The 27,429-nt window shown below is 38.9% G+C and overlaps 3 protein-coding genes across 6 annotated transcripts in view; 1 reads left to right on the forward strand and 2 right to left on the reverse strand.

Annotated features, from left to right (window-relative positions):
- The window catches only part of LOC121959191 (breast cancer type 1 susceptibility protein homolog), a 30,663-nt gene extending 29,891 nt beyond the window's left edge, over nt 1-772 (reverse strand). For both annotated transcript variants that reach the window (XM_042508407.1, XM_042508406.1), the window contains exons 1-5: nt 694-772; nt 515-568; nt 332-412; nt 144-232; nt 20-56 (exon numbers count right to left, since the gene is read on the reverse strand). In XM_042508407.1, coding sequence (XP_042364341.1) covers nt 20-56; nt 144-232; nt 332-412; nt 515-568; nt 694-767 — 335 coding nt within the window. In that variant the 5' untranslated portion in view covers nt 768-772. The remainder of the gene's footprint in view (nt 1-19; nt 57-143; nt 233-331; nt 413-514; nt 569-693) is intronic.
- Nucleotides 773-2,814: 2,042 nt separating this feature from the next.
- Nucleotides 2,815-9,057, forward strand: becn1 (beclin 1, autophagy related). Its single transcript, XM_042508359.1, has 12 exons — nt 2,815-2,955; nt 3,162-3,294; nt 3,419-3,483; nt 3,926-3,984; nt 4,564-4,654; nt 4,773-4,909; nt 5,011-5,205; nt 5,305-5,451; nt 5,609-5,758; nt 6,508-6,568; nt 6,668-6,810; nt 8,058-9,057. Exons 2-12 carry the CDS (start codon nt 3,168-3,170, stop codon nt 8,224-8,226), a joined length of 1,344 nt encoding a protein of 447 aa, XP_042364293.1. The 5' UTR covers nt 2,815-2,955; nt 3,162-3,167; the 3' UTR covers nt 8,227-9,057.
- Nucleotides 9,058-9,745: 688 nt separating this feature from the next.
- On the reverse strand, nt 9,746-25,805 carry LOC121958903 (serine/threonine-protein kinase tousled-like 2). Of its 3 annotated transcripts, none has more exons than XM_042508077.1 (21): nt 25,314-25,805; nt 23,585-23,679; nt 21,751-21,822; nt 20,309-20,381; nt 20,020-20,057; nt 19,718-19,810; nt 17,977-18,084; nt 17,398-17,490; nt 16,788-16,898; nt 15,860-15,996; nt 15,620-15,772; nt 14,978-15,044; nt 14,753-14,850; nt 14,560-14,641; nt 14,354-14,445; nt 14,139-14,228; nt 13,583-13,752; nt 12,851-12,989; nt 12,601-12,712; nt 11,690-11,797; nt 9,746-10,788 (listed from the first exon to the last, which is right to left on the reverse strand). In XM_042508077.1, exons 2-21 carry the CDS (start codon nt 23,675-23,677, stop codon nt 10,615-10,617), a joined length of 2,103 nt encoding a protein of 700 aa, XP_042364011.1. In that variant the 5' UTR covers nt 23,678-23,679; nt 25,314-25,805; the 3' UTR covers nt 9,746-10,614. The 3 variants fall into 3 exon arrangements, with proteins under 3 accessions (XP_042364011.1, XP_042364010.1, XP_042364013.1); XM_042508076.1 differs by having other exon boundaries at nt 25,285-25,805; XM_042508079.1 differs by lacking the exon at nt 19,718-19,810 and having other exon boundaries at nt 25,285-25,803.
- Between the last annotated feature and the right edge of the window lie 1,624 nt (nt 25,806-27,429).

Consider the following 27,429-nt stretch of genomic DNA (forward strand, 5'->3'; position numbering starts at 1 on the left):
AAATGTTCAAAACTATTACTCTGATTCTTCTTTTTGATGGGACGTTCCAGTGAAGTCTGAAAAAATAAAAGAAATATTATTAGATAATATAACACAGGTTCATTTTACAAAGTCATGTTAAGAATTCTGTCATGTGGTCTTACAGTTTGTGCCGGTGTCATGTTCATATGCCTGTATCATGTCCTGCAATCCTGCTACAAGCCTCTGAAAACCAGGACTCTCCTGCAGGCTCCTGTACAAGTAAATAAAAATCCACACATGTTGTAACAATGAGTAGTTAGTTAAAAGTAATAAATGTTACACACTGTCATCTTATTGGCTTCTGTCTAACCTTTTGGTTATCTTGGTTTTACACACTGGGCAGCTAGCCTTGTTTTGTTTCGTGTTGTCCAAAAGTTTCATCATACAAAATCTGTTGAGAAATAAAAAGAGATATAATATTTGTGAGTCCAAGTAAAAAATATGATAATATCAGCTTCTTTATAAAAATAAAATATAATCAAATGTTACTTACTTGCAAAACTGATGGTCACACTTAGTAGATACAGGTGCAGTCATTAACTCCAAGCTATAGGTGAAAAAAAGTCAGTAAAGAATATGAAAGTGCAAAATGGGAAACTCAATCTTTTAATTATCTTTTAAAAAATCCAGTACAACTTGCTTGTTTGACTTTTTGGTCAGCAGGACACTCACCATATTGGACACTGCAGAGTCTCCCAAAGGAGTGAAATCCCCTTTTTGACATCACTGGCTGTTGGGGTTTCCATGGTGTTTGAAGAACTAGAAATGAAAAAAACAGAGCACACTCAGAGGCTTCGAATGACTCATTGCTCTCAGGGCTAACTCCAATGTGACTGGCATCTGGAGTGGGTTACCAGGGTTTACAGACCTGAACTTAAAGGTTGTTTTTGTTAAAATTATAATAATCTAAAGCATGACACTTAAATGTCCAACTGTGGACTGCTCAGTCTAGCTTTGTCTGAGTAAAACAAACTGATCCCAGCAGCAGTCGAGTTCAGACAATTATGTGAACTTTGGTCATGTTATATTTACTGTACATATAGACTGTATTGTTATCCCGGTGGCCAGCTATGATAAGTTATCTAAAAAATTACTAAGGCAACTAAAGTATGTAGGGCGGCGTACAACACAAATAGTAATAACTTCATTAAATCCTTCTTGCTGTGCTGTGTATTTATTATGTGTCCTAGGTTCAGGGAAACAAGTGACCTGCGACAACGACGAGTCTCATAATATCAATAACATTATTTATCAATAAAAAAATAAAAAATCTGTGGATGATGTTGTAACATTAGCTGTGTTTACTGAGAACAATGCTGTGGCAAATTAGTGGAAAAGCAGCATAAGGTTACACAACGCAAACGTGATGAAGCACAATATTCCCACGGAAATAAACAAAACTCACTCAGTGGAAATATTCAGCAACGTAATAAAAGCTGTTCAGTGTTCATACACGGTGTAAAAATATTAAAATATTACATTAGCACTTAACGTTAGCTAAACACTGAAGTGGCTAACTGCTATGATTTGTTTTGGGGGGTTAACGTTACACAATTTAGCACTCCAGACTTTCTGACTTCTGAGATTAAGACAATCGACAAAAACACTTCGACAGACCAATATGCGACTCAGACAGTGGACGTCAGTTTTCGAAATGTCACTGGCTAATTGTTAAATAATAAATATTTCTACATGTACCTTGTTTTTTTACAGTTTGGAGTCAGCAAGACCGGAATCATCAGCTTCAGTTTTCCCGCAACTATCGTCTTCTTCTGGTTTTGTTAAACGGCGGTTTGCTGCTCAAATAACAGCGCCCCCAGTGGACCGGAGCGTAAACTACACACTGCACAGTGGCGTCTGCACTCAGACGACTACGCTTTCAGAGTCACAAATACTTTATTGATCCACGGCAAAGAACATGTAAAAGTTTGAAGTATGAAAAATACACCCTTTTTATTTTTTGTACAAAACTTTTATATTTTCGTTGAGGGAAATTGCACGTTACAGTTGTTCTTATTTATAAGCATAGAGATGTTACAAGAAAAATAACAAGTATGTTAAAATAAAAATATGTGCATTATACTACTGTATCTAACAAAATATACATAGAAGAGATGATAAAATAAGATATATAGGATATATGTACAAATATTTGCATCATACTACAAAACAGCGTCTTTTTAATACATTCTCTCTGGGGGTTTTTTGGGGAGGGGGGTGTATTTTGTTTCTTGTTGTTTTCGTGAATGTAACAAGTTTAAGTGGTTATTCAAGAAGATAGAGATAAACAATGAAGTAAATCAGCAAAGGGGGTTGGGGGTGGAGACAAGATTTTTTTAAAGACTGAAAAAACCACAGTCCTGCTGTGGTTTGTCAGTCAGTTGTCTCCATTTTCAGAGGCATCAGTGAAAATATTAATAAATAGCCATTAGAAAATAAATGATGTTTCACAGGAAAAAAGATTTAGTACTCGATGGATTCAGTGACTTTGGTGAAGCTTTAATTGTCCTCATAAACACCTAAAACAAAAATTCTGTTAAAAAATGTGTGAAATTATATAAAGAACAATTAAATTTAAATGGTATTCTTACTCATTAGTAGCATAACAAAAAATCTAACAGCACCACCTTTCTGTTATCAATATATCTGAATATATTTTCCTCAATTTTAAACTACCTGCAAGATAACATTAATATGTGTATTAATATAAACTGTGTACACGACGGTTTTTCTTAAGTGGTGTTTCCTCGTGACTTTTTCCACACTTTTAATCTGACGTCACGTCCGCCGTAAACAACAATAAGGAAGTAGGAAGAGAAGTCCCGAGCTGCAAAATGCAATAGTCACGTTAAATATATTAGAAGTGATTTATAATTTTTCGACGCGCTCAAGTTTGGATTATTATGCGATAGTTTTCGTTCTCGACAAGCGACAGTGAGTCCATCTTTTGTTTATATCTTACACCACTGATAAATGTTACAAACTAGCTGCGAAGCTAATGTCAGCTAGCCAGCTGTCTTGCAGTTTAGCCAAACAGCTACCTAGCTAGCAAGCTGTGGTGCTTAACCATTACCTCCAAACTTTGGAAACATTTTGGCTATTTCCAGAACGATTTTATATATTTATATGTTCTCTTGCAGGTAGCGATGGAGGGCTCCAAGTCGTCGAGCACGACCATGCAGGTGAGCTTCGTGTGTCAGCGGTGCTGTCAGCCGCTCAAACTGGACACATCCTTCAATGTGCTCGACCGGGTCACAATCCACGAACTTATTGGTATGTACACCGACAACAATAAATCATAGGTGCTTTGAAATGTACGAAACTGATGCAGTGTACTGGCGTTAAAAGTGTCTATTACTATTATTATTATTATTATGTGTCCCCCTGTCCTCCTCAGCTCCGTTGGTCACCGTGACTCCCAGTAAACAGGCTGACAGCACTGACGGGGAGACAGCACCAGAGGTAGATACATTAGATATATACATAGATACATAGATACCTGACTGATGAGATTTTAAAAAAAAATGTGTCAGGGAAACTGTTATTTCTGACTTGGCATAATTACATGACAGACATCAGGACACCTCCAATAGAAACCACAATCTATATGTGAAAAATATGTATAATTAAGTGTTATAACCTGATAATATGGTTAATTTAGATAGTAAGCAAAATCATATGTAAATAAAATTCTATGTTCAGTAAATCAGCATAAAATTTTTAGTGTGTATGTCACCTTTTATATGGTAAACTGGAACAATGGGATAATATCACTAACTTTTTGGTTTTTGTTAAAAAAAAAAATCTGATCTGCAAGACTTTTAAGACAAAAGAAATTTATTATTTGAATTCAGTGTGAAAATATTTTGAATGTTGGAGTCTCAGAATTACATTTTTCTTGCAGGAGAACTTTGTAGAAAACAAGCAAGATGGAGTGTCAAGGAAATACATCCCTCCTGCACGGTGAGCACTCAAGTCCTTTGATGCAGGAAATAAACTCTGATAACAGTTTACATCTGTTGATTATCTCTGAGTTGCTGTTATTCCTGTACCTGAAATGCTTCCAATACTGCCTAAACTGCTGGACTGCTGCAGTCTACACTGCAGGTTGTGCAGGCCACCCACTGGCTACTGCTGTTGTAGAGCAGGGAAGAATTGATTTTTGCTGAATAGTGTCGTGTGAACCATTAGAAAAATGTCAGAAATCTGACTATTTCTGTGGCATTAATTCTCCGCATGTATTTTTTCATGTTTTACAAAGGGCTTAACCTGAGATACCATACAACAGCGATAGCAATAATTTCACATCTATACACGGTTAGTAGCATATACTTTTTGTAACGCAGTGGTATTGCATTGGTACTTGATAACAGCCGATTCGCAAGTTCAGGAATTAGGATCAGCATCAGGAAGCAAAAGCGGTATCAGAAATTCTCTCATTATCTCTCAGTTCATATGTTCTCTTGTCATGTAAGGTATAAATGGCCGCGCAAATGCAGCATCACCTACAAACTGACTGAACTGTTTAATCTCGCCGTGCAGGATGATGTCCACAGAGAGCGCCAACAGCTTCACGCTGATCGGAGAAGCATCGGATGGTGGCACCATGGAAAATCTTAGTCGTAGGTTAAAGGTAACGTCTACTTTCACACAGCTGAAAATGTAAATTCTGCTATGTGAGTTTACTCTGATCATATTAATCTAGCAAGAATAGCAGATAAATAGATTGTCTCTGATCCTGTCCCACCCAGGTGACCAGTGACTTGTTTGACATCATGTCGGGCCAGACAGACGTGGACCACCCGCTGTGTGAGGAATGTACTGACACCCTGCTGGACCACCTGGACACGCAGCTCAACATCACAGAGAACGAATGCCAGAATTACAAGTGAGCTGCTGCACAACATTAAAAAAACCCTGATTCCAAATGTCTGCCTATGAGCAGTATGTGTGTGTGTAATAACATCCTGTATGTGAACGTGTTTTCAGGCAGTGTCTGGAGCTGCTGTCACACCTGCAGGTGGAGGAAGAGGAGACTCTGCTTGCAGAGCTGCATCAGCTGAAGGAGGAGGAGGAGGCTCTGGTCCAGGAGCTGGAGGCTGTGGAGGAGCAGAGGGCAGCTGTGGCTCAGGACCTGACTCAGAGCAGGACCCACTCTCAGCAGCTGGACACAGAGGAGCTACAGTGAGTAACACAAGCATGGTGAAAACAGGTGACAGCGCTATGTGCTAAATGACACAACAGCTGACAGCTCAGTCTCTTTTCTCCGTTTTGTGCCAAAAGGTACCAGAAGGAGTACAGCGAGTTTAAACGACAGCAGCTGGAGCTGGATGACGAGCTGAAGAGCGTTGACAACCAGATGCGTTACTGCCAGATTCAGCTCGACCGCCTGAAAAAGACCAATGTCTTTAATGCCACATTTCACATCTGGTACACACACACACACACATAAAGGTTGTCTATGCCAAGAATAAATTTTTTTTTTTTTCTGTTGACCAATTATCCATGACTAAGCAAATTTTATACAGAGGCCTCCAGCACACAAAACAAATCAATTCCTATTGACTGAGAATCTTTTCTTGTCTAGGCACAGCGGCCAGTTCGGTACCATCAACAACTTCCGTCTGGGTCGACTTCCCAGCGTCCCGGTGGAGTGGAATGAGATCAACGCAGCCTGGGGGCAGACGGTGCTGCTGCTGCACGCCCTCGCCAACAAAATGGGGCTGCGCTTCCAGAGGTACTCACTGTTTGTTTTTAGTTTACCTCACAGTAGAGTGTTGCAGGAATGAGTCCTATTGACCCGAAATGAGTTAGCATTTTAGCAAAGTCAGTGGCTTTTGGTTGGATTCCTGAAATAAGGTTTGTGGTTAACACAAGTATAAGAGACTTTTTTAAATTTTATTCTACAATAAAAATACATCCACTCTTGAATTTTAAAGCTTTTACATGTCTTTCAAAAATGCCGTTGCAAACAACTCTTGCCTCGAATTTCTACATAGTTCAGCAGCTAGGCTTCTCACTGCTTCTAGCAACGACAAAGTTATTGTTTTTATTACAATAAGTAGCTAAATGTGGCTAAATATTGCAGAATGCCGTCATGACAAACACTGCTGTTACAGCCTTATTTTGGTTTAGGCAATGAAGACATGCGACCGTAATGTAGTTTGTTTATTATATATACATAGGCTTTCTACTTCTGCAGATTGCATTTATGCTTATAATATGCCAAAATGATAAAAGTGGTGTTTATTTGTAAAAATTTTCTTGCTGTAGTAAACATGTAAGTATCACAGAAGTTTGTTAGCAACAGAGCGTATTTTCTGCAATAATCCAATGGAAAAATCCCATTGAGTTACTGCAGAGGAAACCAGGAAGACGCTTACTAACTTCTGGGTCAGCGTACACAAAACGTCATCCCTGCAGCATTCTATCAAGATTTCTTAAAAATATTCTGCAAGTCAGCTCAAACAACACTTCTCTTTTCAGGTATCGCCTTGTCCCTTATGGAAACCACTCCTACTTAGAGTCACTAACAGACAAGTCCAAGGTAATACATACATAATTTACAAGCCCAGCTCTCCCATCATTATTTAAACACTCCTCCAGGCTCCAATCCTGCCATTTCTCTCTGCCTGTGTCTGTCCAGGAGCTTCCTCTGTACTGCTCAGGGGGCCTCAGGTTCTTCTGGGACAATAAATTCGACCATGCCATGGTGGCCTTTCTGGACTGTGTCCAGCAGTTCAAAGAGGAGGTGGAAAAAGGAGACACTGGCTTCTGTCTTCCATACAGGTCAGATACCTGCACACCAGCACAATGTACACATTTGTCTCTGTGCTCATTAACTAAGGCATCACTGCATCCATTTAAGATGAAGCTGTAAATATTCATGAAATGTGAAAGCAAATTGTAAACCATTACCTCCATTTATACTACAGGGTCTGGAGAATTGTCTGCTTTGATTATGCTGTTGAGGCAAATAAGAGACATTTGGGAAAGCTTTAGCTATATAACTGTTTCAATATTTAAAGCACGGCCTCCAGTAGAACAATCATCTCAACACGTAGTTGTGTACTAACTAACCTTATAAAGTTCACAGTCACCTCCAACAGAAAAACTTCACTCTTTCCTTAGTCCACCAAAGAAAACCACATCAAACCACCAAATTATTTCTGTAACAGGCATGGTTATAAGCAGTAATGGAAAACTTTTTCAGACATTTTGCTCAAGCAAAATTACTACAATACTCCATTTCAAGAAAAGTATGTTAAAATCATCAAGAAAATGAACTCAAAATATCAAAAGAAAACTTAACTTTCAACTATTTTGAATAGGTCTGTTTTCTTTTTGAATCCCAATTATTTTCTCCATTAAAATATTGATGATGATTAAACAAGGTAAAAAGAAATGCTATCACATTTACCCAGACTCCAATGTGGCACCTTCACAAGGTTCGTCCAGCCGACAGTATGAACCTACAAACTATTGAAAATATTTCAAATTATTCAAATAAATAGAAGAAAAAGCAACAAATCATTACATGTTTTAAACCCTGAATCATTAATTATTTTTGCATAAAAATGACTAAATGATTGTTAACTTTCCCTCAGTCTACTTATTGATTAATCGACTAAATATTTCAGATGCACTTGTATTAGTGTTGGGTAGTTTAATTTATAACAAAAAATAAGATCTTATAAGCTCCTTGTATGTTTTGTATTCAAAAGTCTTAATTTGTAAAATAACTAAAGCTGTCAGATCAATGTAGTGAAGTAGTATACAATATTTCCCTCTCAAATGTGGTAAAATAGAAGATTAAAGTGGTATGAAAAGAAAAACTTCAGTACAAGTACCTCAAATTTGTATTCAAGTACAGCAGTTGTGTAAATGTTTAGTTACATTACACCACGTGTGATCAGTTAGAGGTGTTGGTGTAGAATTGTTTGGCATGTACACTAAAGTGCTCTCTATGTTGATGCCATGTCATACTATTGACACCAGTACATACACCAGACCTTACATGATGTTTTCTGTGTCAGGATGGATGTGGAGAAGGGAAAGATCGAGGACACGGGCGGCAGCGGTGGCTCCTACTCCATCAAAACCCAATTCAACTCTGAGGAGCAGTGGACCAAGGCGCTCAAGTTTATGCTCACCAACCTGAAGTGGGGACTGGCCTGGGTCACCTCACAGTTCTACAACAGATAAAGGACAATACCTTGTGATATTGCGTAGTCACATGCCCCTCTAATGAATGGATTTCGTGTGAATCTTATTACTTGGCCAAAGGAAAAGAAATGGTTATGTGTGCACCATTTTGCAAGTCTCTCCAGCACAAAAGAGTAATGTTCAAGCTTGTCAGTCCAAATTGTGTTTTTACATGTTACAAAGAGGGGATAATTTGATCTATTTTGCTGAAAAGTGGAGTCGTTAAGTGAGGGCCCACTCTGGAAGCTTTTAAGACGGGCACAGGTTGTAGACACGTCCCTCAAAGCAAGCAGGAGGAGATAACTACATGTGCGACGTTTTGTTCCTTTTTATCGTCTGCTTCGCTAATTAATATCTGGCTTTTTTTCTGAAGAGCTGACGTTGTATTAAGACAACCTCCCGCCTCCTCAGACTAGAATGTAATTTAAAAGAAATCACCAAATTTACTGCTAACCACTTTATCAAGTTCAAGGTATCCTTGCTCTCCTGTTGCACTGCACACCTTTGAAATCACTGTGTAACTTTCTCCACAGCGAGAAAAAATGTCCCAATTATATAAGCTGTTAGAGTGTGATGTGATAATTATGGTCAAGGATTTTTAATAGATTAACACTGTTTAGTATTCAACAAGAGTCAGTATTTCATAAACTCGAATGCAGTTTTCCAGTTACATTTGTACATTGCAAGTAAACTGTTGTATTTAGAGGTACACTGATAATAGCTCCATTGTGTTCATACTCTGCACATCACATTCATTTGACTGCTTTAGATATAATGGATACTTTTAACAGTGGGATATCAGTTAATAAAACATTTCATGCTGTGAAAAAATGTCTGGTGTGGAGAGTTTCTTACAGATTAGATCTAAGTGCATTGCTGTAATTGCAAACATTGAGACATTCTGCGTACGCTACGTTTTTTTGTTTTTGTTAGTTTGTATTTATAAAAAAGAGAAGGGGGCCCTTAGCAGCTGTTTTTATAGCTGTTTTTATAAATGAATGAGCAGGGCCAGCTCTTCACAGTATATCTAAAGCTATGTTTTTGAGCCCTTTTCAAGATACAATTTCAACAAATTTAAGACTTTTGTTTTTGACAAATCTTTTTTTGTAATTTAAGCATTGCAGATAAGTATAGGTATAGCATAGTTACATATACATACATATAAGTATAGTTATGTAGGAATATGGTCACTAGAGTGATGTAGGTCAATCTACATGTTGCCAACGGGAAATTTGGACATTTTGACAAAAATAAATTTAAAAGTGGATAAATTAAATTTGATAAAATGTTTGCAGTAATTAAGGCTACAAAAATTAAAACAACCTTTATGTTATAAAACTGAATTCAAGACAATTTAAGGTTTTTTTGAAGGACCCGCAAACATCCTGTGTAGTTACATCACGGTTTACCAACTGCAATGACATGACAAAAGTGCACCTTTGAGTATTTTTGTGTTATTTACAATAAATATATATTATGTGCAACTCGACTGTCCCGAATCAAGTTAAGACACCACAGATTTAACCAAATGTTTTTTTTTAATGGTTTCATAATTATTTCTGTTGAATCTTAACTTTCATCACAACACTCACTCATAGTCAGCCCCCCTGCAAGGTTAACAAAAACAATAGAGGGGATAAATTTCATGGAAAAATATGGACTTAATTAAAATAATAAGCTGACTTCCAGTTATCCAGTCAAATATTTAAAATAGGTCAAAACCAGTTACTCTCTCCAGACTCAGCCCTCTTCTATCAGGTCGTTTATGAACCTCTAATGGTGCCATTTCAACAAGGCAGGCCTTGAACTTTGGTCATCGGTCGTTCCTCTTCACTTGTAGGAGCCCTTCCTAAAAGTCCCAGGTTCAAACTTACAGGGATACACATTTAAAAGTGACCACTCTAGTTCTGAAAAATAGTTTGATAGATGATAGATTTCAAGCAGAATGGGATGAAATTTCATTAATGCTTTTTCTTCTAAACCTTCAAGAGTACAGGCAGGTAATCTTCCACACATGGCGACTTCTCCACCTGTCAGTTTTGTGCAATTTTTCGGGTGCTTTTAACTATTCATCATGTAAAAAAAGCCCCTCCAAATGAGCCAAAGTGTTTGTGTTAGTGCATGCATATGGGCAAATCTTTGGGTTCTACTGAGCCCACAGCCAGACTTGGCCCTTCATTTTTTAGCACTTGGATGATGGTGGTGAGCGCGCTTACTACTACATCACCACGTCATCCGTCATTTTGGTTCCATTCACACTTTTAGGATCCCTACATCCCATAATGCTCTCTGCTCACTCACAACAAAGAGAGCAAAAAGGGGGAGTTTTATCAAGTGTGTGACGTCTCCATGTGGCTTCGTCCTCACTGGGGTTTCTTTCAGTTTGCTTCAGTTGGAGGCACTGCTGCCGTAGCAGCTGGAGGTGGAGGGAAAAGGAGGTGCCTGAGGTGTGCTGCTGGCCAGGGCTTTTCGAATGTGGGGCATTAGGAAGGGGTCACTGGACAACTGTAGCACATCCACCCGGTCCTCCTTGTGATAAGCCAGGCAACGTCGAATGAAGGCCTGTGAAAGGGAAAAACGGACTCATTATTTCTGGAACTACTTCCACAACTTTTCTTTCTTGAGCCACTTGTGCTCGTTTTTGTCACTGACGGCTCAGATTTTGTTAGAAGTGTCTGACAACATCACAGAAAAGACCCTTCGGAGAAATGAAATCTGTTACTTTGGTCTATTTGTTATTTCGACCACGTCTCGCTCAAGGAGAAGTCTCGTTCGGAAGTCTCTTGACTGTTCACTTGTTGCAGGAAAAACAACAGTGGAAACGTGTGCGACTCGGACACAGGAGTGCCTGATTGATTTGGAGTCCAGAAATGATAGCTTAGCGTTTCCTAAAAGATTTTCAGAGTCATGGCTGAATATTTAGCTGTTTTCCACTCTGTGAAAAAGTCCATGAGATTTCATTTTACACGCATTAACAAACAGATCCCATCAGTGAAATGTAAAGAAAAAAGGTTAATTTTCTTTGTAGTGTCTTGTCAGTTATGTTGTCCGACACTTAAAATAACAATCTGTGCCTGTCAGTCGCAAAAATGAGCATTTTTATAGGACATAAATTGACAGTAAATCTAAACAAAAGGCCATAAGTGACTGGCTGCTCATGGCGCTCTGGAAGCCACTGACCCAATAAAGTGGTCAATTCAATTCTTGTGAGCAGTAATGCTTTCTTGGTGATCCAATCATACCAACCTATTTCATCAAATTACACATCATCATGACATATCCTATTGCTTTACAATCAAGAAGTATCTGTTTACTGTTGTGTTCAAACCCAACATTCTGTCTGAGCAAAAACTGTGTCACATTCACAGGTAAAAATGTAATTTTCTGGGGCCTTTAAAGCTGAGTAATGAGTAACTGATGGATGTATATATGCATAGTTTTTCAAGAGAAAAAAGTACAACACCTTTGCTTCTGTGGTGACCACAGGTTTGGGGGGAAACTGCACCTCTGTGGCTTTTAATATGGTGTTTTCTTGAAGAATATCCTGCTGTGACTGGTTATGACCAAACGGCTGTAAAGAAAAAGACAAAAGAGACTTTTTTTTCACAGATTTAAAAAACAATGACAATAAAATCTGTTACAGAATACAGGTTAGTGATGAACAAAAATAAATGAAAAAATCTTTATTAAGGACTCTCTAGTGTACGGTATGCACCGGGTCAACCTGTGAAACGTCTGCGTAATCATAAATCCATAAAGAGTTATAACGTAGTGCAGCAACAACATTAAACAAAGAGCAAGGACTTGAGTCAAGACCTCTGCCAACAAAGGCTAACGGTGCATTCACATGCTGCTTGGATGGTCATTTTTTTGTGTGAGCTTTAAGTTGTAATGTGCAAAACAACATGGACACTACAAAGAAGTGCTGCATTTTATCACTTAAAACGTTTAAACAACACGTACGTAGATGAAAAAAGATCAAAGAAAAGAGATGAGGATGAGCCAAGAAATATGATCGGGAACTCATATTTTTAAGATAATTTCGACACCACGTGTGGATGTAACTCGGACGTTTGCTGCTCGTCTGTCAAAGACAGATCGCATTTTTCATTGTTTTTAGCTCACATAGCCTACCTACATACTAAGTTGGATGCTGAATCATTAAAATCAGTATTTTATATTTATTAATAGAAACTTATAAATTAAAAAAGTAAAAAAATGAAGATAAGTTTTATGGAGCAGGCAGCACAAGCTGTCGAACGCACATATACAATAAGTGTCACAGAATCTGACACCATATTTTACAAAACATAACAAAACTATCAAAAAGGTTCAATATATTTCCATGTATCAACTAAGCAGGTTAGTGGTTACCTTGCGTCCATATAAGCTCTGGTAAAAGATGACCCCGACTGACCAAACATCCACCTTGTTGGATATTTTGGGGGGCTCCTTGCCCACCACAAAACACTCAGGAGGCAGGTACCTGTGAGACACACAATCACAACATGAGAGTGAAAACGGTTTTTCTCTATATGTTCTCGCAGCACAATTTTCTGAACAAAGAGGGGAGGCAGCATTTGTTGCTTGGTTACTAAATGCAGTGAAGTGCATCTCTATGTACCAGTATGTCCCTGCTCCCTGTGACGTCAGCTCCATGCCATCTGCAGTGTTGTAGCTGTCATCATCCATGATCTTTGACAGGCCAAAGTCAGTGATCTTAATCTCTCCACAAGCTGTGCCATTAACTAACAGGATGTTTCCTATGAACGGAACAATAAACAATGAACAGGACCGTTAAAGCCATTTTTATGTTGAAATTAATATTGTCACAGGTTGCTAAATCTGCACAGAATGTGATTGACTGATGATCAGTTTTGATAGAAGGCTGCTGAAGGCGACTGAAACCTCAGCAACCAAGTGTGTAGAACAGGGCATTGGTACAGCCTTTCACCTCATTTTAGACAAAGTTTTTCCTCTTTGATTTTGTCTCAAAGTGACAATAAATGCCAAATGAAGGCAACAGAATCAGGGACTGCAGTATTGTGATTTGGACTGTTTTTTAAGTCAAGAAGCAGAACCCTGTCAGGTGGTTTAAAAGACTGTCAAAGAACGAGCCATAACAAGAACAGTCAAAGTATAATTATAAATATATGACTATAAACAGCCTTTTCTGAAGAATACATATAAAAAATGTCTATACACATACATATGATCAAGTCAGTTGATACCTTTTCCCGAAAGATCACACAAGGAATTGTTCAGAGGCGACAAAATCAGTATTGAATTCAAAACTCGAGAGAATGCTGCTGTTTTTCACTTTTCTGCAACTGAAGACGTAAATCTGTGTGAATACCGGGCTTGAGGTCGTAGTGGATGATGGGTGGTCGAATCTGGTTGAGGTACTTGAGGGCGTTGACAATCTGCATGACGATGGAGCGGCCCTCCTTCTCTGTCATCAGCTTATTCTGCTTCAAGTAGAAGTCCAGATCGTTGCCTTCACAGTACTCCAGCACTGTGCAGAACCTGCAGGAGGTCATCCAACAGATAGCTTGGAAACTTTTTCATCATCTTTTAAGTTGATTTGCCAAACTATGACGCCTCCCTGTGCTGTCTCGTCATCGTTTTGTCTTGCTGAGCATTTTCAGTCAAAGTTTTGTTAACAAAACAACACCAGCTGAAACTCTATACAGCTCTGTAAAGCAGAGGGGAGCTGCAGATTCGGGTTATAATTCTCTATGGGTTCGTCATGTCTTTACAATGCCATTTGATAATTTGTTATCCTAAAAAATAAAACAAATGTATGTGTTTGCTTGCCTTTAGCTCTATATAATGTTTAGCATTTAGATGTAAAACATGAACTTATTATAATCATACACCTTTATGAGCTTTGTGCAAAATGATTTACTTACGAGTCTGTGTCGAGTGAGAAATAGTCGTAGAGTTTGACTATTCTGGGGTGGTCAAGTTCTTTGTGGATTCTGTACTCTCTACAGGCGTGTCTGAAAAGACATTAACCATTAAGTTACTTTTAAAAATATCACAAATAAGAACATTTAAAGAGCTTAAAGGTCCACCATATTAACTGTAATTAGAGATCAAAACATTTATTATAGCTCAGACTCACTTGTGGTAGTTTTGTTTCTTTTCCTCCCTCCAGTTCTTGTTGAGTTGATGGATTTTAATGGCCACATACCTTTGCTCTGTCAAATCAAAAGCCTGCAAAAAAACATTGCATGAACTGAAGTGTAAAAAAAGACTCAGCATAGTTAGAATGAAAGATTATAAACTGGTACTTAAAGAATGGAAGTAAACTGAATAGCACATGCTTACCTTAAAAACTTCACTAAAACCGCCTCTTCCAAGTAAATGTAATAGCAGATATCTGTCGTTCAGCGTGGGGTGGTCTTTAAATCTACAGGAGAAGACTTTCTTTAAACTTGTGGCTTTTTTTCAAACAGCCATTTCTAAAATGACATGAAACAATGAACATGTGTAAAGTGTGTTGAACTGAGATGATACATACTGTGAGTTGTCCTCGTTGTGAATTCTCTTTAACTCCCGTATGTGCAGATTTCTTACTCGCTCCAAATGCTCCAGCTCAGCCTGGATCTCTGCTTCTTCCTGCACACAACAAACAAATAAGCAGGAACAGGTAATAGTGGTATGAGGTCTTTAGTTTACAGGTCAAAGACACAATTTCAAAACAAAAACAACAAAGAAAAACAGCTTTCGGTGATGAATTTGTTACCTTTTTTAGATGACCAATTCGAAGTTTGAAAATCTCCTCTTGCTCATGATATTCTGCCAGTGACAATCTGCGTGAGAGAAAGTGGCAACATACATACAGATAAACTGAAGAGACAGAAATGAGGTAAAACAAAGCTTCCTCGTGAAATTTGCTCTAAGTGATAATACAGAAAAGTCCCACTTAATATCCTGACAATTTAACTGACAAAAAAAAAGAAAAAACTTATCAGATTTTGTGTCAATTTGATATTCTACAGTTTTAGAATTAACAAATTAGTTTAATAAATTGTTAATTTGGTTTTCCATTCGTTTTAACTATTTTCTCCAATATAAATGACACAACCAATCAAATAAAGAAAATGAAAAACTAAAAATTTACTTCAGTGTTATTACTTTTAATTATATAAATATATAAATAACTATCAAAAATCTCTCAGCAGTTCAGGAACATTAATCCCACACCACCCAGCCCAGCCCAGCCCATTTAATCCAGGAAACTGCACCAGTTCATTAGTGTGCAGCCGTTAAGATCAGAAAACAATACATTTCAAGATACACCACAACAATTCATTCCTGCCTGATTGTGTGCTTTGGGCTGGTCCCTGTAAAACATCTACTGGGTGAAGTCATTTATTGATCTTACGCTTCGCTCTCCTGGCCGTTGCTCCGGCTCTTTCGTTTGTTTGGCTCGAGGCTGGGTGGAGGTGTCTGGGCCATGGAGGGAGGTTTCCTCTTTCCCAGCAGCTTCCTCTGCCTCTCGATGTCCTCCCGCTGCGAGTTGACTCGCTCTTGCTGCCTAGAACACGTTAGAACAAACTAGTGTGAACATACCTGTAAGCAGACTGGACAAAACTGCAAACGTGTTTGTGTTGTTTGTGCTGACTTGATGAGATTCTGGAAGGCAAATCCATCTGTCCACTGCTCGGTGAAGGAGGCTCCATGCCGTACGGTGGTGAAGTGTCCCAGACGCAAACGGTCCTGCATGCTCTTGTCCCTGGAAGCCATCTTTTCCTGCTTTGACTGGAGAAAAAAAAAGGATTAATTGTAAATTGTGTATGCACACTGAGAAAAAAAAAATCTGAGTTTAGAGGATGTGAAGAACTAAATATTGCTGTGTTGAGAACCAACGTAAAAAGTTAAAAGTAAGATGACGGAAGTCTTCAAATGTATAAATAATAAAAGGAAAACAATTCTTTGAAAACAATTACTTGTTTTGGCTTTAAGGTCAGATAAGTGGTCTCTCTACAGATGGGCATACACCTTTCAATTGAAGCCTGTTTAAGAAATGTTAATAATTTCATTTAGAAATATTTTTGTTTATTTCAAACTCCTAATGCACGAGTACATCATCTGCAACGCAAAGCCAAATCTCAGGATTTATGTGCTCACACTGTAAGTGTAATGATGGGTGCCAGTAAAGATTTGTTTAAAAGCTCCACGGCAGAAAGACGTTTGTTTGCTAGCGGAGGCCTGTAACATTAGTATGGTTAACAACTACGTGTTATTGCCAACGTTTCTCTCGTTCATATAGGTGATCATGGGAGGAGGAACATCAAAGAGGCACGTATGCTTTTTGTCATAGCCTGTCCAACCTGGCCTCCATATTTTCCATCCACATGACATGATATGTCGCCATGGCCTCGCTAGCCCCGTGCACTACATGGCAAACAACGCCCAATCAAGCTAAAATTCAATCCAACTTTAAAATGTGTCATACCGCTCAAAAAAACAGGTTAGAATCTGGTTTATATTGTACAGTGAATTCCCAACTCCTATCAAACACATTGATCCATATCCTTAGGTAGACCCACCTTCTCAATCAGGAGCTTCTTGCTCATGGTCACACACTTGTTAAGTCGTTCCTTGTAGCGTTCCAGCATCTTCTGCTGCTCGTCCACCTGCCGCCTCAAGTCACAGTTGGCCTGCCAAAACACACATCATCACTCTGACATCTAATTCTTATTATAACAAGGATTTAAGGCTGTTTTGCTCTTAAACTGACATGATGCAACACCTATCTGTGTGTCAGCTTGGTCTGCTGACATTTGCACAAAATGTAATTTAAGCAACGATGGCATTTGAAAGATACTGAGCAAATCCATCATGATGAGCTGCAACTACAGCGGTGCAGGTTAATTACTGGGGTTGTTGTGACAAGATGTAGCAGATTTGTCGAGATTGTGAAGGATTCATTAAGAACATGTGCGATTGCGCAAAATATCTACATTTATATTTAGACATGTCCTTGACTTTGTGTGATATTAATCATCATTAGTCAACTAGTACAAAGTGTTATATTTTGTCAGGAACAAAATGATAATATGTTCCTATTGTCCATTGCTACTCTGAAGCTTTTTCAGATGTTCCAAATGGTTCAAACATAATTCAGCTTGTCAGATTTTAAATATTTTCTTTTCTTACTCTCAGCAGGTCGTCTATCCTCCCCTCTTTCTTCTCCAGGTCGGAGTTCTTGTCCTTCTCCAGAGCTGTCAGTTTCAGCAGCGTCAGTTCTGACTGAGGAAGGAGGGCAAAGAGAAGCCAACGGTTAAATTCTCATCCCACTCAAATTATGCAGATACCCCTCGGGCCAGTCACTAACAAAACACACTTTAAATGTATCAAATTCAGACACTGGTGCCTTGGATATTAGGTGTGTAGTCGAAATGGTGACCTTTAATTAGGCCAATTAGCTCGATTTTTAAGGATAGCTTGATGAGTGTTGCAAGTATTGTGTCAGATGAACTGCAGCGTGGGAGGCGGGGCCTTTCAAATTTTGACCTTTACTCCTTGCATACACATCTTGGCCAACTAGTGTCACTTTTTAAAATGCAGAACAAGGTGTCAGTTGTGTCAAGGTTTTATCAAACTGAAGTATTGATATCACTTTTGTAAACAACATAGAGTTTGTGAAACAAAACCAAAGTCAGAATCACCAGAATCACCAAAATCAAAAAAAGTTGTTGCTAAGTAGAGACCCAGGTCAGTCAGTTAGTCAGTCACCTGGATGGCTTTGTGGTAGCAGGAGTGTGTGGGGGCCGTCTTCACAGAGCTGCAAGATGAAGAGTCTGTGTGGGCTGAGCCTGTGGACGATGGACTGCCTTGCTGGAACTGCATTCCAGAGAGACAGAAACAGAAAGGCAGAAAGACACAGGGGGTAAAATATAACAATTATGTATTGAAGACAGCATTGAGAAATTATTAAAAATGCTGAAAGAGAAAAAAGGGAGAGGAACAAATAGTAGCTATTATGGGGGAAAGAAGTGAAATTGTGTGTGAACAAACAATCAGGTATTGATGCTAAATTTTCCATTCAAATACATATGAAATAGGAAATACTGTTTCACTGCTATTTTTATTTTGCCAAGACTATTCTCAAAAGGTATTATTTAATGTCTGTTAGCAATAAAACCTGCACTCAATAGTTTAATTTCTATTAGGATTGGAAGACAACAACAGAATGGTACAGCATGGCTTCATAAGACCTGCGTGATGGAAAAGGCAGATAAAATCTTGCCTTTGTTGTAAATATAAGTTGTTGCCAGCAGGCTAACAGGATCACTCATTTTGAAACTAACATGCTTGTACATCTTTTACCATACAGGTCTTTCATAAACTAAATTCATTCAAACTGCTGGTACCCAGGAAGATTCATGTGAAACTACTGCACGTACAACTGAGAGACTACTGGAACTGCAACTAAAGTCTTTTTTGTTGTCAATTAATCTGTCAATTACTGTCTTTTTGACCAATAAAATGTCAGAAAATGGCAAAAAATGTTGGTAAGTGTTTCCCAAAGCCCAAGATGACATCCTAAAATACCTTGTTTGGTTCACAAGCCAAAATATGCAGTTTACTGTCAGAGGAGTAAAGAAGTAAGCTTGCTAATCAGAGATTCACGAGAAACGAAAGTCATCGACTTCTTTCTTTTATGGCAAAATCACATGGGAGTAATTAGGAAGAAAAACGCATGACACAGTGTTTGCTCACTTGTTCCATTGTTAACTATTATAAAGGTCCTGTTCAGACACATGTTAGCACTGTGTGGGAAAAAAACAAGACCTGCTGCTGTAAGACACTGTTCATGTGACGTTTAGTAAGTGGTGAACAAGAATTTGTATTTATGAAGAGTTAGACGCTTTCTTGATGTAACACGGATGAAAATGGTGGGTTAAAAAAATCTAAGCTGAATAAATATGTCATAATGTTATCAACAACCACAATAAATTTGAAAGTATGGGTATCGATGTTTGGTCTTTCTGTACACGCCAGCTCTTTGTGTTACACCTACAACCAAAACACCATCTGAAAACATGAAAAACACCAGCTCTGAAAACACTGATATTAGCTACAGTTTCGCTGGCCAATAATCCGAGTTTATCTATACTGGACACAGTTAACTAATGTTCACTGTCAGACTACCATTAAAGTCAAAGTAAAGGAAAATATTTCAGTCACAAAATCTTTTTTTTTTAAATCCCAGGTAAAGGAATCTTTTAACACCTCCACTGGCTGAACACATGTCTATTAAATGGACTTAAGTATAACGGACAAAGCAAAATCTTAGTCATACATGTCTCACCAACCCTGTCCAATTAGGAGGATACAGAGAAAAAAGACAACGACCACCAAAGGGTTGATTTGACCCTGGCTTAAGATTAAACATCTGGTAAACCAACAGCAAACTAGCTGATGAAGAAAGCCACAGCAGTACAGAGCTATGGAGATGGATGCTGGTGCTCACCAGAGGATTAGACAGTGAGTGCTGTGGAGAGGAGCGCACCAGCATGGGGATGCCCCGGGCCGGACTGGTGCCGGAGCCACTGCTACCAGCAAACTGGCCACAGGGCAGTTGACAGAGTGTGGAAACAAGACAGAAAGACAGAAGACAGAGTTGTTATTTAGGGAGAATGTGATGAAGGACCATACCGGCACAGTCGGAAACGTGAGGGTGAAGACATCACACTAAAGTTTGAGAGTGATTTGAAACAATGCACAGCAAAGTGAGTTGAGAGCAAAATTTGTTCACCAAGACTTAGTACTCACCTCAAAATAATCACTTATTTTGTGTCCTCTCCCTTTTCCTACGACGAAATAAACAGGACAGGTATACGAAGTAAGAACACTGCATTGTTTTGTTTTGTATGTAAGTTTAGTGAATCAGAATGGCTAACCATAAAATCCCATCTAACATGATTTGCACAGTTTTTATTCCAAATTTGCAACAAAAACAAACAACAGTGCAACATTTCTGAATGTCTGAAATTGTTTCTGTTGGCAAGAGACCATTTAACAGACCATTTCGGCGTCAGAAGATAGAGTAGAGAGGACATACCCTGGCTGTTGCTATCATAGATGTCTCCTTTTCTCTTCCTGCTTCTCTGGTCATTGGACTTCTTCTCTGGTGTCTGACATGAGCAGAAAATCAGCACAGTTCAGCTTGAAATTGCTCTCCATTAAAGGGAAACTTTGGTTATTTTTAACCTGGACCCTATTTTTACATGTTTTTGTTTCAAAATGACTAATGGAGACAGCAGTTTTTGACGTTGGTCCAGTATTCAGGGAGACCACCGCAGGTGTTAGTTGCAAAACAGGTTGTAATGTAACCTCTCAGGGCATGTATGCACCATCAACTTACGTTAGCTCAAAGTGCTTGTTTTTGCTACTAACAGGCTCTGATTACTATTGTGTCTGACAACATTATGGAAAAGATTTTACAGAGATTAACCTTTTTCTTAAAGCTAAAGATCCTTTTTGTGTAACCAAAAACACCCGGTTGTCAAACTAACCAGACTCCATTTAAATAAACAATAAAGGTAGCATGTTTAGAGCCTGCATATTTCAACATCTAACTGGGTGAATCAAAAGTTTATTTCAACAAATCAGAAATTGTGAATGTTGGAACAGTGGAAAGACAAACCAGGACATTGTTTGTTTGTTTTATTTTGTATCTGTTGACTTTGAGTTAAGTGTGTTTTATGATGATAAAATTACAGTTTATTTAAATTGAGTCTGGTGGGTTTACAACAGCGATTTCTGGACAAACAAAAAGGATCATACAAAAAAAAAGGTCTATCACTGCAAGGGATCCTTTCCATTGTATTGTTAGACATTTACTATAATGATTTAAGCCCATCCATTGCAAAGAAATAGCACTTTTAGTGAATATAAAGTGACAGTGCACACAGTCCCCAAGTGAAACACTGCAGTGTGCTCTGTCACTGTTGACTGCAGCCTTCTCACTCAATGCTGGACCAATATCAAAATCTTTTGCTCCCGTTACTCACTGAGACACAAATACATGGGAAAATAAAGGCCAGGTTGAAAATACAGAAGTTACCCTACATATTTATTCCATAAGCCACAATAACATAATGGCAAATACATTTAATTGACAAAAATAAAGACTTGCACATTTATGGGTAGATGAATAGCTTCTTGTCTGTGTTTAATATTTATTGTATTGCCTTTTGGTGTTTATGGTGTCACCTTTTTTTTTTTACATGGAACCTTAAATTTACTGTGATTTACTGACATATCCAGGGTGTTTTCCAGCTTTATTACACATCTATGTCTCACCCCCATGAGTAAGTGGGAACAGAAAACCTATGAATAGATGGATGAATTTTACCCATGTTAGCATCCATTACTGTGTACACAATACTTGACCACTTGTCCAAATCACAATGAATAGTGACACCACTGAAAGCCTGAAAGTGCGCACACAGTCTAAGGGCCTGCACATGAAGGCATTGTTCGAGTTTCTCCCAAACCAACCTCCAGTTCCTTGTCACTGAGTGATCCCGCGCTGCACAGAGACTGGTTGGATGATTCGCTGTTGGCTGAACTCTGGAAGACAGAACACACACACACACATACACATTAGACCTGATTTATAAGCCATTTTCTAATCTAGTACATAGAGCCTTGTGAGTAGGGCTGGAAATTAGACATAAGATATTCACATGACCATTTCTCGTAAAAATGCCACTGCTGCTCTATACTAAAATGTCAACGGGGGACTCGTATACACCAAAGATGGATGGCGGTCTGTTGACATTCTCATATAACTAAACTCAAAAATCAAAGTGCAGATTCAGTCTCATCTTTCCTATCTGACAAATGATACTAACTGGCAGTTGTGTTAAATATAACTCACACATGTGGCAGCTTTGATTATGTAATGCAAGTTACTTATTACAGATTTTAAGCTCTTTTATGCTGATACGTGTACAATTTTCACTCTCCTTGTATCTTATTTTTTCATCGCATATATCTGACAGTTAAAGCTTTACGACGACAGTCACTAAGCTAAAGCACTAAACTAGGACGCTACAATGGGCATATAATATATATCCCCCCGCTAATCTGCAAATCTGCAGTTCACACACACTTGGTAAAATCAGTTGGTGTCATGCATACCATTCATGGCCAGCTGCACAGCCTGAAGAGACTAAGAAGAAACAGCAGGCTAATTGGTGCAGGAGGCTAATGCTTTTAAGGCCAGCTGTCATTCTGCTGCTCAAGGTCACACATACAGATAAGAAATGCTCTTTTTTTCCTCTTAATATGTGCGCTACACTTTTAATGTAAAATCCTGCGCATTTACTGTAGTCTGCACACTCGCAGCCTTAAATCATTCACAGTCTAATACCACAGTGAGCAGGCCTGACAATTCATTTCGGTGCACACTATAGGCCGGCGCAGGCATGATAGTGATTGCTTTCTCAGGGGTTGCCATTTTGTCAAATGCACACCCACACACAGTAATACCCAGTTCAACAGCAGGGTTGCAGCATAGCACGCAGCCGCTGCTGTGAGCTTCAGCTGCGGTGCCATTTCAGTGTCACTAGTCTCCACTGAAACAAAGAGCTGCTGGCCGGCTCCCATGTCAGCCGAGACAGAGCTTGTCTTGTTTTAGCTTTCGCTCAGGGAGACAGGATCATTCTTCTGAGGGGAAACTCCTGAACACAGAGCATCAGTCAATACTGGAAATAGAGCAGACTTCCAAGCTTTTCTAAACTGATGGAATAATGTAAGAGAGCTGACCGACTGCTCATGCTTGCATTTACATACAAACGATAGTTAAGCTGCAGGATGTTTGCCTGCAGGAAACTGGGAACTACTTTTTGTATCTAAAATCTAGTTTAGCAGGGATGATAAGGAAGCTTCATTTAAATTTCTCGACAACAAAATACAATCAAGTTGCCTTCAGAAAAGTGTGTTTATTGGGCTCTGGACCAAGTGGGTTAAATTCGTAAGAGAGATTTTGTGGAGCTATCGAATTAATTACCCTATTATGTTGTTTTATTCTGACCTCTATTCTATTTTTTCCTTGAGGCTTCTGACATATATAACACAGCTTTTATGAGTACACTTTATTTCTCCCAAATTGTACAAAGTTCTTAAATTTGAGAAAATCTGACCAGCGGGGGAAAAATTGTGTCAGTACGTTCTGTAATATAAACTGCTGTCCAAAAAAATTAAAGAATTAAATTCAGTCAAGTAAAGCTCCCATTATATCACATTTAAAGTGTAAAATCTGCACAATCGCTCCCTCCTGTTCTTTTTGAGCATCATAACAACAATTGCATTATCAAGAGATGCCAACCTTGGCCACACCAACTCCAGTGAAGCGAGCCTCAAGCAGCTCCTGCCTGCGTGGGTCCAGGCTTATAGCCTGACTGTGAAGTCCTTCCATCATGCCTAGAAAGAGAGACAAATAAAGCACTGAATAAAACTGTAACTTCATGTGGATTAGCTTGGTTGGGTCATTGTCACATGATTGTCCGGTGGCAGGAGACATAACAATAAACAATCCTGAGGTCTGACAAGCAAAATGTAACACATTTCAGTACAGCACCTGGGAACTGGGCATATGTTGGATCAGTAGTTTGACAGTCCACTATCCAAAGTGAACTAGGACTTAAAAAAAAAAACAGAAACAAAGCAAACTGTGCTTAGTAGCTTACTGCCCTTTACTGCAAAAGCAATTTCAAGTAAAAAAAAAAAATGCAATTTCATTCTGTGGATGGCACAATGGCGGTGTGGAGTGTGCATATCAGCATGGATATTGTCCAGATTCTCGGACTTCCTCCTGCAGTCCAAAGACATGCAGAGTTGGACAAAGTGGTGCATGACCGTCCATCGTTTTGCTCTATGGAAGGTGTGTTGAATTCTGCTGACAGCGAGATCTCCAGCTGCACTGACTGCACGGGGCAGTAACGTAATATGAACTCGAGTGGTCAGCTAGAGATTCATAATAGTCTTGGAAATAAATAGTTGACTCGCAAGACTGACACCCAGCAGACTTTTGAAACTTCATAGAAGTAGCTTTAATGTTTGAACAATTGGACCAGCTCTAAAACACGTGGTTATCATTAATATATATTCTTTCCAGTGGCAGAGGTGGTTGGATTTCACCAGTTGTACCTGTGAAACTCCTACATTTTTAGATGTCACTCATAAAAAAGCTATGCAAGATGGATATTCAGCATAACCAACCATTGAAGTAAATGAGTGAGGGGAGCCACTAAATCTGGACATAACTAGTGAGAGAGGTGATTCCCCACTGTTATTATATTACTAATTCAAGTCACAGAGACAATAGGGCAGATTTACTACAAAGGTAATAAATTATATGACTGAAAAAAACACATGAAATGGCAGGACAGGACCTCCCATTGCCTTTAGAAACTCCTTCCTGACCGTATCCATCATCTAGAGATAGATCTATCTGGAGGCACGTTTCATGGTGATGACAGCCACACAAAAACCCTTGAAAACAACCAAATAGTAATAATTATTATACATTTGCAGAGGCAGCCAACGTCAGTACGTACATTTTACCTAACAATCCTGTCAACTTGTTTATAAAAAACAATGCTGGCCACCAAATGTCACCTAGTTTGGAGAGAATATGAAGCCATTTATTAACTTTCCTGACAAAACAATAAGCTTAACTTTATTTAAGTTAAACATTGCTACCTTCATGGCAGTTGATGGAAATCCGTTATCGGCTAACGAGGTTATGTTGACTAACACGGCTAACCTGACCCACCTAACGTTAGCTAGTCAACACTGGAAAATGCTATTATGCTTATCAAAATCTTCCGGTCATTTCGAAGAAAGAGAGGCGAAACGCTATCATAAACTGTCAAGTTATTATGCAAAGTTTGACCGATGTCAATAGCCGTTAAGATGTAAGAGATTTCTAAATGACAGCTAGCTAAAAAGGCTACGTGGTAGGTTACCTGAAATAGCTAGCGTTAAGTTATCTAGCAAGCTAACGTTAGCATTAGCTAGTCTCACCTGGAGAACCTCTCGTAGTTTTCACTCACAGTCCTAAAGAGGATGTTGTCCGTCCATCCGGTGACAGCAAACTCCTTAACAACCTTCACACGCCTCAAATAAAGTTGTCCGAGTTATCCATTTACAATTATTTCGCATTCAGGGAAGACATTTGTTAGCTTAGCTAATGCTAGCTAAAGAGAGCGGTGTGGCTGGCTCCTGCCGGTGTCATCCGGACAGGAGGCCCTGATCCTCGGGGTTTCCTCGTCCGTCTTGGAGCCCCTGCACGGGCAAAAGCTGGAGCTGTCAACGCTCTGAAGCCTCTTTTGCAAGTGTTGTCACATTTCTGCTTCACTCGGTCTTTCTATTGTCATTATCGAGCGATGTAACGTTTACACCGGCAGGAGAAGTTCCGCCACCTTGTTAGAGTCCATCCTGAAAGTGATAATTAAAGATCATTACTGTTACCCCCTGCAGCAGGACCGCACAGCGCTCCCGGGAGAGCTTTGTGGGATGTTTCCCATGCGCTTGTTAAACAGATAATGTCAGCTGCTCAAATCAGAGCCACCCGAAAACACACGGTTTGCACCAGGCATGGCTGGTAATCCGTCAGAAAACTATCCGGGGGCCCCAGAGCTCCAGGGCCCCCACCCCCCGAAGTCCCAGGTTCGGCAGCGGTAATTGAACAGTTTACACAGTTGTATGTGAATTTCTCACATTAATTCACAATATCAATCACTGAATCACTACATATTTTTCACAAGATTACAAGATAATTGTTTTGGGCTACTTTAATTGTGCTTTTTTTCATTTGTATTAAATAAGTACCCCATCTAGCTTATATTGTATTTTGTATACATGGCTGGCACATGTTCCCAACGGACTGTATTCTGTTATTTATCAGAGGAGGGGTTAGCTACACACACACACACACACACACACACACACACACACATATATATATAAAATGCCAAAAACAATTAACATTTTATGTTAATTTCAATATTATTTTATATCAATACTTTTATTTTCACTGTTCTTACTGGTCTCTTTACTTTTTACTTTGACTTTTTATATCTTGTTTGTTGCTGCCTAAAAGCAATTCTGCCTGTTTTAAGGAAACATGTCTTTCAACCTGCTAGATAGATTTGGGGTTTACAGGGTATTTAAAATAAATACAAAATACAACCATATAAAGTTGTATGTCCATCCCATGATAAAAACACAAGTCCCTCCCCAGTTCCTAAAAAATACAATATTTGGCATGCTTCTCCCATTTTTCCATTAAAATTCAACTGTGATTAAATTTGTTTGGCTGGACCCAAAAGACTTTATCTGCAAGTATACTGCTCTGTGTAGGAGGTATGATTGATCAGAGATTGTCTTGCATGTTTGATTGGATTAACTACACAGCACAAAGACTAGAACTACAGTTGCAGGTTAAATCCAGGAGGTGGAAGCAGAGCAATACAGACAAAAAGCCCTGCACAGCTATATTAGTCACAAATCTGTTTATAATCATTTTAAACAAGTGTTCATGATTTATCTGTCTTAGGTGCATTAATGTAATGTGTAATTTGGAATAATCTGATTATTTGAAAATTCTGTCTGCCATTAAATCCCCCAAAATTCTGGTCATGCCTCAGTTATTTTGGCCCTTAATGTTGAGTGATGTGCATCCTCACTTGGCTGCAAAGTGTACATGAAATATTGATAGGGTGTGATAAAAGCACATTAAATTATTGGTGAAATATTTCAGGATGCTCAGCCTCAAATTATCAAGGAAGGTTTTCAACATTTAAAGGAGGAGTGTGTAGGATGTAGTGGCACCTAGACTGACATCACAAACCTCTCTCTGATAATCTCGGAGCAAAATTATCAGCAGAGGTCACTTTCTCTCCAAAGCAAACAAACCAGGTGATTTAAAGTTGTAAAAACACTGAACAAAACAGTTCAACATTAAAAAATAGGTGTTTTTCTGATGCTGTTCAGCTCACAACAGACAGGCTGACACAAAAATGACAATGACCCTACCTAGAGCCAGTATTTGGTTTCTGCTCGTTGTAGAGACGTGGAGGTGCAACATGTCGATTTCTGTGGATGAGGACTCACTCCCCTCAAGATGTAAACAGCTCATTGTAAGATAACGAAAACACGATTCTTATT

Source organism: Plectropomus leopardus, chromosome 19, assembly GCF_008729295.1.
Source record: "Plectropomus leopardus isolate mb chromosome 19, YSFRI_Pleo_2.0, whole genome shotgun sequence".
Lineage (NCBI taxonomy): Eukaryota > Metazoa > Chordata > Actinopteri > Perciformes > Serranidae > Plectropomus > Plectropomus leopardus.